General features: G+C 39.4%; 1 protein-coding gene across 1 annotated transcript in view; it reads right to left on the bottom strand.

Annotated features, from left to right (window-relative positions):
- The window catches only part of LOC126428137 (uncharacterized), a 744,079-nt gene that overhangs the window by 8,103 nt on the left and 721,202 nt on the right, over positions 1-14,774 (bottom strand). The window contains exons 9-11 of the mRNA XM_050090038.1: positions 14,202-14,346; positions 8,788-8,925; positions 6,214-6,315 (exon numbers count right to left, since the gene is read on the bottom strand). Of these exons, the coding sequence (XP_049945995.1) occupies positions 6,214-6,315; positions 8,788-8,925; positions 14,202-14,346 (385 nt within the window). The remainder of the gene's footprint in view (positions 1-6,213; positions 6,316-8,787; positions 8,926-14,201; positions 14,347-14,774) is intronic.

The raw sequence follows: 14,774 nt of genomic DNA, 5'->3' as shown, positions 1-14,774 counted from the left end.
AGGTTCACCTCCTCATCAAACGAAGGAAGGTTGGGAATGCTATATCTCCACCATTGGCACACGAACCTCCCCTTCCCAGGTTTGGACCAAGCTCTGCTGACTTTACGGCTATCAGAACCCAAAAATGGAGCTGTATCTGCCAATGCCAACATAATTGCAGAGCATTATGCTTGCATCTCTGTGTTGGAGAATTACCTTCCCACCTTTCATCTCCTCAAGCAGAGGGTGGAGTGACAACACCTCTCTTTTGCTCCATGCCACCCTGAGCCATATAATGACCCCCTTAGTGAGTGGGAATTTCTCAGTACCCTCTCCGACTGTCCTGACACATCCCCTGGCCCAGATGGCATCCATTCGCAAATTCAAAACATCTATCAGTGGATTCCCAACACCACCTCCTTGGTGTCTTCAACTGCTTTTGGAGCAATGGCAAGTTCCCATCACAATGGCGGGAAATTGTAATAATTTCAGTCCTAAAGCCTGGGAAGAACCCACTAGATGTTGACAGCTATTGTCCCATCAGCCTTACCAACATTCTGTGCGAGCTGCTTTAATGTATGGTGAGTCAGCAGTTGTGTTGGCTCCTCGAGTCTCAGGATCTCTGGCTCTGTCCCAAGGTGGTTTTTGCCAAGGATGCTCCACCATCGACAACTTGGTGTACCTGGAGTCTGCCATTCGATCAGCCTTTTCCTGGTGACAGCACCTCATTGCTGTCTTTTTCGGTCCCACGAAGGCCTACAGTACCATTTAGTGACACCACATCCTCACTACTCTGCATGAGTGGGGGTCTTCGGGGCCCACTCCTGATTTTTATACAGAACTTTTTGTCACACCGCACTTTCAGAGTTTGCTTCGGTTCTTTCCATAGTGCACCCCACATGCAAGAGAATGGGGTCCCGCAGGGCTCTGTCCTGAGTGTCACACACATTTTAATTGCCGTCAGTGGTCTCACATTAGCAGTAGGATCGTCAGTATCTCCCTATACACTGACAATTTTTGTATTTCGTTCTGCTCCTCTTCCACTGTTGCAGCTGACTGCTGTCTGCAGGGAGCTATACGGAAGGCGCAGTCGTGGGCCCTCACTCACGGCTTTCATTTTTCGGCTGTCAAAACTTGCGTGATGCACTTCTGTCGTCGTCATACTGTCTACCCCATCCAGAACTTTACCTCATAGTTCGCCTCACCATCCAAATTACCGTCTTCTTTTCCCCAACAGAGTGGTCCATCTCCCACAACGGTGGCCTAGAATTGGGCTTCCCTTCACCATCCATATCCGGTCACTTCTTCATGAAGTCAGCGCTTCCCCCTTACCTCCTTTCCTGCAGGCCCCCTTCCGTACACCTCCATGGTCCATACATCGGCCACGGCTTTGGCTGGATCTATTGCTAGGCCCCAAAGACTCAGTTCCATCTGAGGCCCTCCGTCAGCATTTTCTCTCTCTTCTTGGCCAGTTTGAGGGCTCAGAAATAATCTACACTGATGGATCACTGGTCGACGGTCTTATTGGCCATACTGAACAACACTCCTTGCTGGATGGATGCAGCGTTGTCACTGCACATCCTACTCTATAGTGTGTCCCAGGAGGAATGGTCAACATTGAAGGGTATGACAGGAATGATCATTTGAGGCAAAGAAAATTTATATTGAAATATATCCAGTATGAAATGTTTTCCTAGATAGAACACATTTAATGTAATTTCTTATTGATTTTCTTAGAGAGCACTACATCACAGAAGCCGTCAACATACACTATGTCTGCACATTCTTCATTAGTGTAGCTCTGTGGCTATTTAGCCAATGTGTGTACAACCACAGTGAATTGACACTTTCCTCAGATATAGTCTCAATCGCTTGCACTACTTTACTGACAATGCACTGTGGATAACTGTACATTCTACGGCCTATTTTAATAACAGAAAGACATTGTGGACAAAGAGGTTGAAAGCAATGAGGTAAGTTGGGTTAGAATTAAATGTCAAAGGGTTTTGATGGGTAAGGCATACGCATCTGTACCACTGACCCAAAAGCAAATAAACATTAAATATGTTCTACCTTAGAAAACCATTCAGAATAGGGCATATGTCCATATGAAGTCTTTTTGCTTCAAATGATCATTCCCTTCATATTGACCATTCCTCCAGGGATACCTCGCGTGTGGTGAGTAGCGATGTTTCCTTTCATGTTGTTGTTATTCCATTCTAGACTTAAAAGATTCTGTTTTTCATATCACTTGCTTTTAGTTCCCTTTCGCAGAAATAATTGTACCATTTTTTTTCTGTTTATTTTTCATCCTGCCAACAGTTTTAATTTTCTGTAGAGTCCAAACAGTGTTATATTTAAACACATTTTGTTTGGCATACTATAATAACAGTTCAGTGCCTCCTTTTGCACATTAACGAGTTCCTCAATTGGCTCATATTTGCTCTCTTGAACAGATGTTATTCTCTATATGTGTCACTTAGTTGCTCAAATCTCATTTCACAGTCATCACTATTTGACCATTCAGACAAGCTTGTCACCTACATCTCAACAACCAGAAATGTGTATTCAAAATGAAAATAATCATTATAATTGTAACAGACTACTGTAGGACTAGTTTTTTATTTTGTCAAAATTTGCCATATTATGCACAGATAATCTGCAAATCATTTAATCTGAATAAACAGTCATTTGCTGTATTTAAAGAACAGCATGGGAAACAAAATAACTAGTAATGACTAAAGCAGAGATAATACAAAATACAGACTGGCTATAGTTGTTGAAAATGGGAAATTTTTAACACCTATTATATATTTAAGCAGTAAGGAGTCATTTATGGAAGTGTCTGTATGGACAAAATAGCATAGACATTCGGGTCTCCAGCCTGACGATAGTGAGTTAACATGCTGTACATTAAGCTAACATTGTCTTCCACTAAACACTGGGAAATGATTCCAGTAGTCTTCAAGAAGATAATACTTCATTTACTAGCTTGTGAAATCAGGTGCTACAGAAGAATGTAGAAGACTGGATGGACAGATAGGATAACTAATGAAGAGATACTAAATGTAATTGGACATAAAGGAAATTTATGGCACAAGCTGACTAAAAGAATCAAGCATTTGATATGAGGCAGTAAGGAATTGTCAGTTTGGTAATGGTAAGCAGGTATGTTGCAGAGATGAAGAGGATTGCACAGGATAGACTAGCATTAGCATGGAGAGGTGCATCAAACCAGTCTTTAGTCAAAGACAGAAGTAGCATGTTAAGCCTACTGTCTGACCACAATAGTGCCATAAACACAAATGGTATGACTTTGGCCAGAAAGAATGCTGAGTACTGTCATTTTTCTACACTTGGTGTCTATGACTGCCAACTGTAAAAACTATTTTGTATTTGACCAAGGAATATTCCTTAAACTTGAGTATTAGCACTAGATAATCTTGAAGAAGCTTGCTTAACTGAAACTATTTGTCTGGGAAGATCTGTTACAACAGATTTTGATATCTTGCCAATGAACTGAAAGTCTGTCACAGCTTTACCCATGACTGAGTGTATGTGATCATTAATATTATGTTTGAGCGTTTGGCCTCACACATATGACCATTGTCTCTGTCCTTTCAGGCTGTGGTCACGTGTGTGTTTTCTACTTTAGAAGGATGCCTTAAGGCCAAAAGCTCAAATATATAGCAGTATTTTTGTTGTGCCTGTCTGCAAGTCAGTATGTCCTCTGTATCGTGAGTAGCTATCTATACTTTTCAGAATAATGTCATTATTGCATCTTGGCTTTTCCATGCTCTATTTCATATGGTAATACTAATGATTGTTTACTTAATTATGATGTCTGATTTAGGCAAAAAATATTTTAAATACTGCACAATTTCTTGAACAATGGTTACTGCCTCAAAATTAGTAGAGTGTGTTCTCATTTGCTGACTGAAATTCATACATTTGGGAATTTCTCTGTTCTGTTATGTTCCTGTAACATGTGATCCACTGTTTGATTTCCACCAGTGCATGGAGATAGGGCATTGTTACTTATTCTGAATTGATGGTAGTATACTTTTGGTATCTTGTGTCTCATTAAAATCACCGTATAATTATGTGAGATTGGTAACATGTCCACCAGCGTTTCGTGCACTATTTGAAAATATTATGTTGTAATGATTCCTTTGTAGTTTGTTGCCATTCATTCTTCCAGAGTCACTGTTCATGACATTTGTTATTTGAATGTTCTGGGACTCTGACATAATTAACCTCCTTGTGCAATCTGGATGCCTCTTTAAGCAGCTAGTCTGAAAGTTCATCTCTGTTTGAGCTAGTCCAGTCCTTCTTTTGTAACATTCTAATCTTATTTCTCATTTCATGAATAATCCTGTTGTTATGGCTTTAACTCCTCAAAGATTGTAATGTTGTTTTACTGTCATTTTTTGTAAGCCAGCTAGTGCCTTAGCTTTTTGAGAACTTTTGAAATGTGAAGTATTCTACCTGATTAAGCATCAGTTCCCAGTTTATGTTTCATCTGGTATGTTGGCTCTTTGTTCATGAAACCTGCTATGCCTATCCTACTCCTGTCAGTGAACATTATATCAAGTATTGCTTCCTGTTTTTTCTTTCATTCAAAATGACAAGTCGAGTTCTTATGAGGATCAGTAGTTTCTAATGTTCGCTTAATATTTCTAAATTTATTTTCATAATTATTGGTGTTATCCCTGACAGAATAAATACACTACTGGCCATTAAAATTGCTACACCAAGAAGAAATGCAGATGATAAACGGGTATTCATTGGACAAATATATTATACTAGAACTGACATGTGATTACATTTTCAAGCAATTTGGGTGCATAGATACTAAGAAATCAGTACCCAGAACAATCACCTCTGGCCGTAATAACGGCCATGATACACCTGGGCATTGAGTCAAACAGAGCTTGGATGCGACCATCATGATGCTGTAAACAGAACCTGTATTCACCCGAAAAAATGACGTTTTGCCATTCGTGCACCCAGGTTCGTCATTGAGTACACCAACGCAGGCACTCCTGTCTGTGATGCAGCGTCAAGGGTAACTGCAGCCCCGGTCTCTGAGCTGATAGTCCCTGCTGCTGCAAACGTCGTCGAACTGTTCGTGCAGATGGTTGTTGTCTTGCAAACGTCCCCATCTGTTGACTCAGGGATAGAGACATGGCTGCACGATCTGTTACAACCATGCAGATAAGATGCCTGTCATCTCGACTGCTAGTGATAAGAGGCTGTTGGGATCCAGCACGGTGTTCTGTATTACCCTCCTGAACCCACCGATTCCATATTTTACTAACAGTCATTGGATCTCGACCAATGCAAGCAGCAATGTTGCGATACGATAAACTGCAATCGCGATAGGCTACAATCCGACCTTTATCAAAGTCGGAAACATGATGGTACGCATTTCTCCTCCTTACACGAGGCATCACAACAATGTTTCACCAGGCAACACCGGTCAACTGCTGTTTGTGTACGAGAAATCGGTGGGAAACTTCCCTCATGTCAGCATGTTGTAGGTGTCACCACTGGCGCCAAGCTTGTGCGAATGCTCTGAAAAGCTAATAATTTGCATATCACTACATCTTCTTCCTGTCGGTTAAATTTCGTGTCTGTAGGACGTCATCTTCATGGTGTAGCAATTTTAATGGCCAGTAGTGTAGTAGTTAATTTCGGACTGTTCTATATGCTTTTGCAGTTGTGATATCAATCAGTCATTGTACTTGATATACTTATTGCAATTGCACAGCCTTGTTAGAACATTAATCCATAATGGAGATGCATGTACTTACATAGGTAATATTGAGTCTTATGGATTTGGAGCCAATTATCCAGTGAATTTTGGATGATTTTAATAATAATGTGTATTTGTCTGTAATGTTTTGTTCTGGTCATTAAATCTGGGTAGTGTTTGTGTGTGTAATGTTTATTGTAGTGTAGTGTTCGTTTGTACAGTGTAGTACAGCATTTGTTTGGTATAGGTACAGTTTGTATAGTGTAGTGCGATGTTTCTAAATTTCGTTCTTGTTATCTGTCTCTTTGGTACATTCTGTCGCTGTCTGTCTTTCTTTCTTTACACTGATAGTTATATTTCAGGATTCACTGCCAGACATCCTTTTCTTGTACCTTCTGAAAATATGATTTCTGAACAATGTTAATTTTTTACACTGTTTGAGACTTTTGCTCACGCTGTAAGCACGAGGCACTTACCGAGTACCTTCTTCTCGAGGCTGCGCGAAATGTGTCCCTGCTCTGCCTCTGCCTCCAGGAATGCCGTGAACTTCTGTAGTGCACTCTGGGCCTCAGCACTCCCTGTAAACATGCCGATATCACAAACGTTCTCTTTCCAATACATTAAAAAGTTAAAGCTGTTAACATTTCAGTACTCTATCCAGAACTGCAAAAGCAATCTGAAGTGCTCCAGGACCAAATTAATCTATCGTAATCAACAATATCTAAATCAACAATATCTACAACATCAAACAATGGAAAATCCAGGATGGAATGTAACAGTATTTTGAGAAGGGAAGTTGCTACTTACCATACAGCAGAGATGGTGGGTTGCAGATAGGCACAACACAAAGAGACTCTCACAATTATAGCTTTCAGTCATTACAGCCTTTGTCAACAATATACAGACATACATGCGTGCACACGTGCAAACACAATTCGCACACTCATGTTTGGTTTCAGTTGCCAGAGACTGCAGTTGTGTGTCACAGCTGTCTATTGTTGATGAAGGCCTTAACAGCCGAAAGCTATAATTGTGAGAGTCTCTTTGTGCTGTGCCTATCTGTGACTCAATGTCTCTGCTATATGGCGAGTAGCAATTTTCCTTCTTGTAATATTGTTAAAATTTCTAACACGTGGCAGCTCTGAATTTTAAAATTTTGCAATATTTGTTTAACAGGTCTTTAAATAGGCATCACCCATGTAGATGCAGTCAGCCGGCATTCAAAGAGTGAAGGTACTTCTTTTGTCAATCCAAGTAATTAAGTTATTTTGCACTGAGTTAGGATCTTGTGCACTTGCTTATTAGTCAGTCATTTGTGTAAATATAAATTGCCACTAGTGAACTAGTATTAGGCTACTCATAACCTATTAACACTTTGCCGTCCGCACGTCTCATACAAATTTATTCGCTTGGCACCAGCAGCGCTAATTCGGATTACTTGGCTTGTCGCCAGCCACTTGTCACCTATCCGCTGATGACAAGCTTCAAACACATTGACTTTTGCACACTTTGATTTTTCCAGAAATCCTCTATTTTGCCATATCGTTTCACAAACTCGAATTTTCTTTTCAAGTAACTTCTCTGCAAGTTCTACACTGTTATAATAATTATCCATGCAGAGGTGATGCCACTTTCCATCAGAAGGTGTAAGTAGTTCGATCACTGTTTTTGCTAAAGGCCGTCCACTGCCAGAATATATCTTGAACGAGGAAATGTATCCCATACTCAAATCACCCAGCATCCGAATAAATATGCCATATTTCGTAATTTTTGACAGATTCTAAACTTTAAAATTTAACTGTCCATGCCACAGTATCATTCCTTCATCAACTGAGATGTTTTGACTTAGATCAAATGTTTCTTTAAACTGTTTGGAAAAATAATCAATCACGAATTGGACTCTGACAAGCCAGTTGGCATTATCCAATTTATTGTTGCTGTTGGAAAAATGTAAAAATGATAATATTTGTCCAAATCGGTTGCAGGACATCGTTTTGCAAAATATTGGTGTGTCTATCAATGGATTTGTTGACCAATACTCATCAATTCTTGCTTTTTTTTTACAGTTCCCATAAGTATAGCAAGCCCAAACCATTTTCTAAGTTCGGGTCCCGTAACACCGACAAATTTGGCACTTTTTAAAATCCAGTTACCATCTATTGCAATTTTGACTGTAGTACTTGTTGGTTTTATTACTAATATAATCAAATAGGTCATTCCGAATATATAATTCTACCATATCCTTGATGCTCTGTGTATCTTTGGGAAATATGTTTGGACCCGGGGATCCTTCAAATTTATTATTGGTCACCGGTAAATCAAAGTCCAACCACTGTGCATTGTCTTCTTCATCTGAGTCAGACGAATCAGTTAACAACCGTGGCATTCGCCGAATTCTTCTTGGGTGGATTTCACTTTCTTCCTACAATTCTGCTTCACTTTCATTTTTTCAATATCGAATGTCTTCTTCCCAATCGGCCAAGTTGTGCGGAACATCAGTCAAGACGTCTGCGCATTCATCATAAATAATCCTATTGTCTCTTTCGTCCACCATGATGGATTGGATGAAATTGGTAACATGTGTATCTTATTGTTACCTAAACAAAACATCAACAGAATGCAAAAGGTACTAGAGTGCAGTCGTTGGCAACTGCGTGATACTATGCTCACGACACCACTGTGGTGTCGCCAGATGGCATAGTGTTAAGCTTACTGACCAGTGTTGTCACATCTTTATAACTCATAGCAAGCAAGCTGATCATCATGGCATTGTATTGAATTCTTTAATAACTGTTTAAAGCACCTAATAATCACCAAAAGAGTAGAGGTATAAGAAGCATTAGAAGACTTGCAAAATATTGGCATGGGTCAGTAAAGCTTACAGTTTGTTCCACATTTAGAATTTAGCAAAATTTTCCATTCATTCAGACTCTTGGTAATAGCTTTACTTTCCACAACCTGCAACTACGGCCAACATGTAGGACTTACAAAAAGTGCTCTCACCAACAGACATTGTGTAGTGTCTTGCAGACTTGAGTAAGGTAACTTACCCCTGGTGAGAGACTGTGTGAACATGATCTTGGCCAGCTGGTAAATGACCTCTTCCAGCGAGTACTCCGTGTAGAGGAAGTCCACCACCTTCAACCTCTCCAGCAGCTCCTCGTAGTCCTCATCGGAACTGTCAGAAACTGGAACAAGGAGTTGCAGTTAAATGTTGCACTGGTATTGACTAAAGTCCTCTTGGGCATCAGCTAGGTTAAAGTGTCAGAAACAATATTGCTGCAACATAGCTTTTCATCACCATCAGATGCTACTGATATCCTGGACTGTCAAGGGAGCTCCTAAACTTTCTATACCATTGTAACATTACTGCCAATGTTCTGTAGCATCAGAATAAACAATACACAACTACTAATGTGGAACATGATACACATATATGTTTCATTTTTGCAGTTTAACTTCTGATTACTATATATGCATCTACCCATGCAGGGCATCACTCAAAATATTGCATTTTTCTATAAAATTTGCTCTACTGTCTTTAATTACACTTTCTATTATTTTAGATAAGACAGGAGTGATAGTTATTGGTTGGCAATTTCCTTGCTGCCCCCTTTGAAAATATGGATCACTTTACTATTTTTTATGTACATGCCACAGATATTCCTTCTACCATGACTTAGTTTGTGAGAAAAGTCAGAGGCTTTACCACTCACAGCAGGCAGCATGTAATATGTCTAGTAGATATATATTGTACAACTAAAAAGTATTTTTTGTTTTTAATTGATTTATTAGCTTCACTATTTCAGGTTCATTTATTGAGAGAAGGAAGAAACTATCTGTCTAATGAGGAGCAGTTTTGTGAGCTAGCAGTCTGTTCACAGTCACAGTATCAACCAGTTTATTTTGCAATATTTGAGTGATATGCTACCAGTTTTCTACACAATAGTCCGTACATGATTTAGAAATGTGTGTGTGGTTTGTCTCATTGAAATCACTTTTCTGTACCTTGAATCAATGAAGCGAAGCAGTAGTGAAGAAGTGGGCGGGACAGGGTGTAGCCTATCCCCAATGTTATTCAGTCTGCCCATTGAGCAAGCAGTGAAGTAAACCAAAGAGAAATTGAATTAAACTTTACGGAGAAAAAGATAAAAAATTGAGGTTTGCCATTGACATTGTAATTCTGTGACATTTGGCAATGGACTTGCAAGAGAAATTGGACAGTGTGGACACTGTCTTGAGAAGGTGCTATTTGGGTAGCAAAATAACTGACAATGAGCCAGGAAGAGAGGATATAAAATACAGTTTGGCTATAGCAATAAAAGCATTTCTGAAAAAGTCTTTATGGACAGTGTCTGCCTGGAGTGTAGCCTTGAGTGGAAGTAAAATGTGGAAAATAAACAACTCAGATAATAAGAGAATAGAAACTTTTGAAATATGGCACTAGAGTAGTAGATCAAATGTATTCTGGAAGTTTTTAATCAAGTTGAGGAGAAAAGAAATCTATGACAAAATATGGCTAAACGAAGGGATCAGTTGATAGAACACATTCTTAGGCATCAAGTGATCACCAGTTTAGTATTATGGGGTGGGGGGAGTGTACAGGTGAGGTGGAGGGGGGGGGGGGGGGTTATTGTGGTGTCACCATCAGACACCACACTTGCTAGGTGGTAGCCTTTAAATTGGCCACGGTCCATTAGTATACGTCGGACCCGCGTGTCGCCACTATCAGTGATTGCAGACCGAGCGCCGCCAAACGGCAGGTCTAGAGAGACTTCCTAGCACTCGCCCCAGTTGTACAACCGACTTTGCTAGCGATGGTTCACTGACAAAATACGCTCTCATTTGCCGAGACGATAGTTTAACATAGCCTTAAGCTACGTCATTTGCTACGACCTAGCAAGGCACCATTATCAGTTACTATTGAGATTGAATCATGTACCGTCCAGACCGACATTCACCATTAATGGATTAAAGTTAAGTATTCAACCAGCTATGTCCATTTTTCTAAATTCTAATTTCCTTGTCCTGTTCCAGACCTCACGCCAGCCTGCGTGAGCTAAAACGCGTGCCTTTCGGCTTCCTCTAGTAACACAGTGTTGGCTCTCCTGCCAACCACAACAGTTATAAATTGTAGAGGGAGACCAAGAGATGAATACAGTGAGAAGGTTTAAGTAGATGCAGGTTGCAGTCATTATTCTGGGGAAGAACCTTACACAGGACAGAGCAGCATGAACAACTCCATCATATCAGTCTTCAGACTGAATATCATAACAACAACATTCAGAAATGAAACCAGGATTTAAATTACTTTGTTTCATAGTATTAAAGCACATAAAACAGATTTATTAAAATTCAAAACCATTGTGTTAATCTATAACGTTATTTTTTTCATCTTTGGTGGACAAACACCTTTTTGCGGGAGTAACGATGTAGAACTTGTAGTGAGTAGTAACTTGAATTTCATAGAAATCAGCTGTGTGTAAGACTTGTTAGTGACTTTCAGGAAGAAATGTGTTGAGAAAGTTAAAATAAACTTTATGTACGATTTTTCATCAACCAATGACACAGTTCTTCATCTCATACTGAAACATCCAACAATCTTGTGAAGTACTTTTGAACATGTTTTCTGAAAACTGTCTTGAGCAGGTAGTTCAGCAACTGACATGCAATGGAAGTATCTTGGACGCTGTAGCATTTTAAATTCCATGTTTAAGAAATTGTTCATGCAGGATAATCTTACAAATGTAGTGCCATTTGACCGTCACACAGAGTCCTGTATGGATGACTAGTAATAAGCACCCATGGCATAGAGAAACAACTGATATAGTTGAAAACAAATAAGTCACCAGATCTGGATGGAATCCCAATTCAGATTTGCAAAGAGTGCTCTACGTCATTGGCCCCTTACTTAGTTTGCATATATTGTGAATCTCTTGCCAAGCACAAAGTGCCAAGTGATTGGAAAAAAAGTGCAGATGACTCATGTATATAAGAAGGGTAAAAGAACAGACCTGCAAAACTACAGGCCTACATCCTTAACATCAGCTTGCTGGAGAATTCTAGAGTACATATATTCTGAGTTCCAATACAATAAATTTCCTAGAGACAAAAAGCTGATGTCCACAAATTAGGACAGCCTTAGGGAGCATTGCTGGTGTGAAACCCAGCTTACTATTTTCTCACATGATATATTGTGAACTATTTGTAGGTTACCGAGAAGCATTTGGAATGGCACCCCACTGTTGACAAAGGTACATGCAGACAGCAGATGCTGTTTAGGGATAGACTGTATACACAACATTTGTATTCTACAAGGCATTTTATGGTGTACTGTCATTCCCCCATGTCAGTGTATTCAAGAACTGGCACATGTAATGAAACGCAATCATTCCACCATTGTGTGACATTTGCATGCATAATGTAAGGAAAGGAAAGGAATGGTTCAGACCAAAAAAAAAAAAGGCCATTCCCCATTTGAAGACCTGTGTGCATCCACAAAAGATAATGTTATGCATCTGGTGGAACAGCAACGGTATGGAGTACTACATGTTGCTTCCCTGAGGTATAACCATCACTCCTGGCAACAACTGAGACATCTTGCAGACACAGTCGAAGAAAAATGACCAGGAAGACTGCATCAAATGCTGCTACTCTACAATAATGCCTGCCTGCATTCTGTTAGTCTGACAAAAAACACTATACAGGAGTTGGGTTGCACCCACCTCATTTACATGATTTTGTGCCTTCAGATTTTCATCTTTCCTGCTCTCAAGTGAACAACCTTCAAGGAACTTCCTTTCCAGATAAAAATGCACTCTCAACATGGCTCGATTTGTTCATCACCTCAAAACCACATGCTTTCCACGGTCATAGAATTGAAAAGTACCCCAGCATTGGCAGGCTGTTGTAAATAATGAAGGACAATATGTCAAACAATGGAATATCCAGGATGGAATGTAACAATACCAGAGAAGGAAAGTTGCTACTCATCATATAGCGCAGATGCTGAATTGCGATAGGCACAACAAAAAGATTCACACAATTAAAGCTTTTGGCCATTAAGGCCTTTGTCAGCAGTAGACACACATACATACATTTGTATGTGTGAATCTTTTTGTTGTGCCTATCACAACGCATCTCCCCTATATGGTGAGTAGCAACTTTCCTTCTCTGGAAGGACAATATGATCTTGCTGATTAAAGCCTCTGTTATGTGTATCTGTTGTTAACACTTATGTACCAGTCTAATTTATAAATTTCAGAAGGACTGAATGGACTTTGCAAGTAATAGTGTTGTGTAACAGATTTATGTATATCTCATGATAAAAATAATCGATGTTCAACAGTCATTTAATTATAGTTATGAACCTGTATCTTTGTCAGAGTTTTTCCAAAGAACATCTTACTTCTATCTACAATATAATTAATTGTATTTCAGTTGCCAGGTGGTACAGACAAATGTTTATATCATGGCTGTTCCTCCTGCATTTTACCACAATTTTCTAGCACTGCAACTTCTCTGCGTATAATAGGGTCATTTTCAAAAGGCCTCATGGAACTTCAAATGCTATCCACTAGGTTGTTTGTATTTTGTGAAACATAATGGTCCTGTACCACTAACCTGGAGTGCACATGAATTTACTTGTGAAGATTCACCACTGTTAAGAATGACAGGTGTTCTATTTGCTAGGAATTCTCAAATCCAATCATTCATAAAATTGTATCTAAAAACACAGATGATGTGACTTACCGAACGAAAGTGCTGGCAGGTCGCACACACACACACACACACACACACACACACACACACACACACACACACACACACACACACACACATATCCATCCGCACATACACAGACACAAGCAGAAAGCTTGAATTTCGTGTGTATGTTTGTGTGTCTATCGAATTTCGTGTGTATGTTTGTGTGTCTATCGACCTGCCAGCACTTTCGTTCGGTAAGTCACATCATCTGTGTTTTTAGATATATTTTTCGCACGTGGAATGTTTCCCTCTATTATATCCATTCATAAAATTGGCATTATATTCTGAGGACTCCTATTTTATTGTGTTCTGAACTGAGAGCAGCTATGGGAAGCAGAGGGAACATTGCTGGAAGAGCAGCAGGTATGAGCAACTCATTACATAAGCAACATCTGATGATGACACTGAGGTGTACAGCTGAAACTCTGTGCTGGTCAGACGGCACTATCTCACTGAGTGGTTGTGAAGTATCTACATAGTTACAGAATTTGATGTGGTCAGCTTTCCATTATGTGCTTTTAAACCTTTTCCTTTTAAGAACAAGACAATTTAGAATTTGAAGTCCTTTTAGGTACTGAAATTGTTATATGCAGCTATTTTTTACAAGGTTTGTACTTCAGTATGCATGAGTAATCTGGTGACAGCTACGGACAAAACCATGAGATGTTTCTCTGATGGTGTCGTTCACAGTACTCACCTTTGTTGGTTTCAATATGTGAGCCAGTATTCTTCTTGTCATTCTGCAGTACTTCATTGTCCTGTGGGAGCAGTTTGGGTTCTGAAGTCACCGGAACTTCTGGCTTGTCGAGACCCAGTGCCTTCTGAAGGAGGGTAGCCCGATCCTGGGAACAAACATACCATCAGCTGTGTTTGCAGCAGACATATCTTACTATTACTATAGGTTAAGAAAAGTATTTGATATTTTTTTCATCCTCATGTTTTGTTTTATTGATAGCATAAGATTAAACTATGAATACTCAATATTCTACCAAAGATTACCATCAAAGAATTCAGGAAGGTCCCAAGATAGGTACATAATGACTGAAATTAGTAAATCATATTTGCATTCAGTAACTTAAAGATTGTGAGGCTTGCCCTGACCAATATATAACCTTGTAATGTAATGTAATGTCATGACCTGTCAAAGCCTTAATTGTGTACAGATAACAACTTAAACTGGAAAAATCAGACAACAATAGCTTTCAGATGAAGAACTACAATAAAAATCATTAACTAACTCTTTTTGTTACTGTAATTTCAATTGATTACC

This window comes from Schistocerca serialis, chromosome 12 (genome assembly GCF_023864345.2).
Source record: "Schistocerca serialis cubense isolate TAMUIC-IGC-003099 chromosome 12, iqSchSeri2.2, whole genome shotgun sequence".
Taxonomy (NCBI): Eukaryota; Metazoa; Arthropoda; class Insecta; order Orthoptera; family Acrididae; genus Schistocerca; species Schistocerca serialis.
This window is presented reverse-complemented; position numbering and strand designations above follow the sequence as displayed.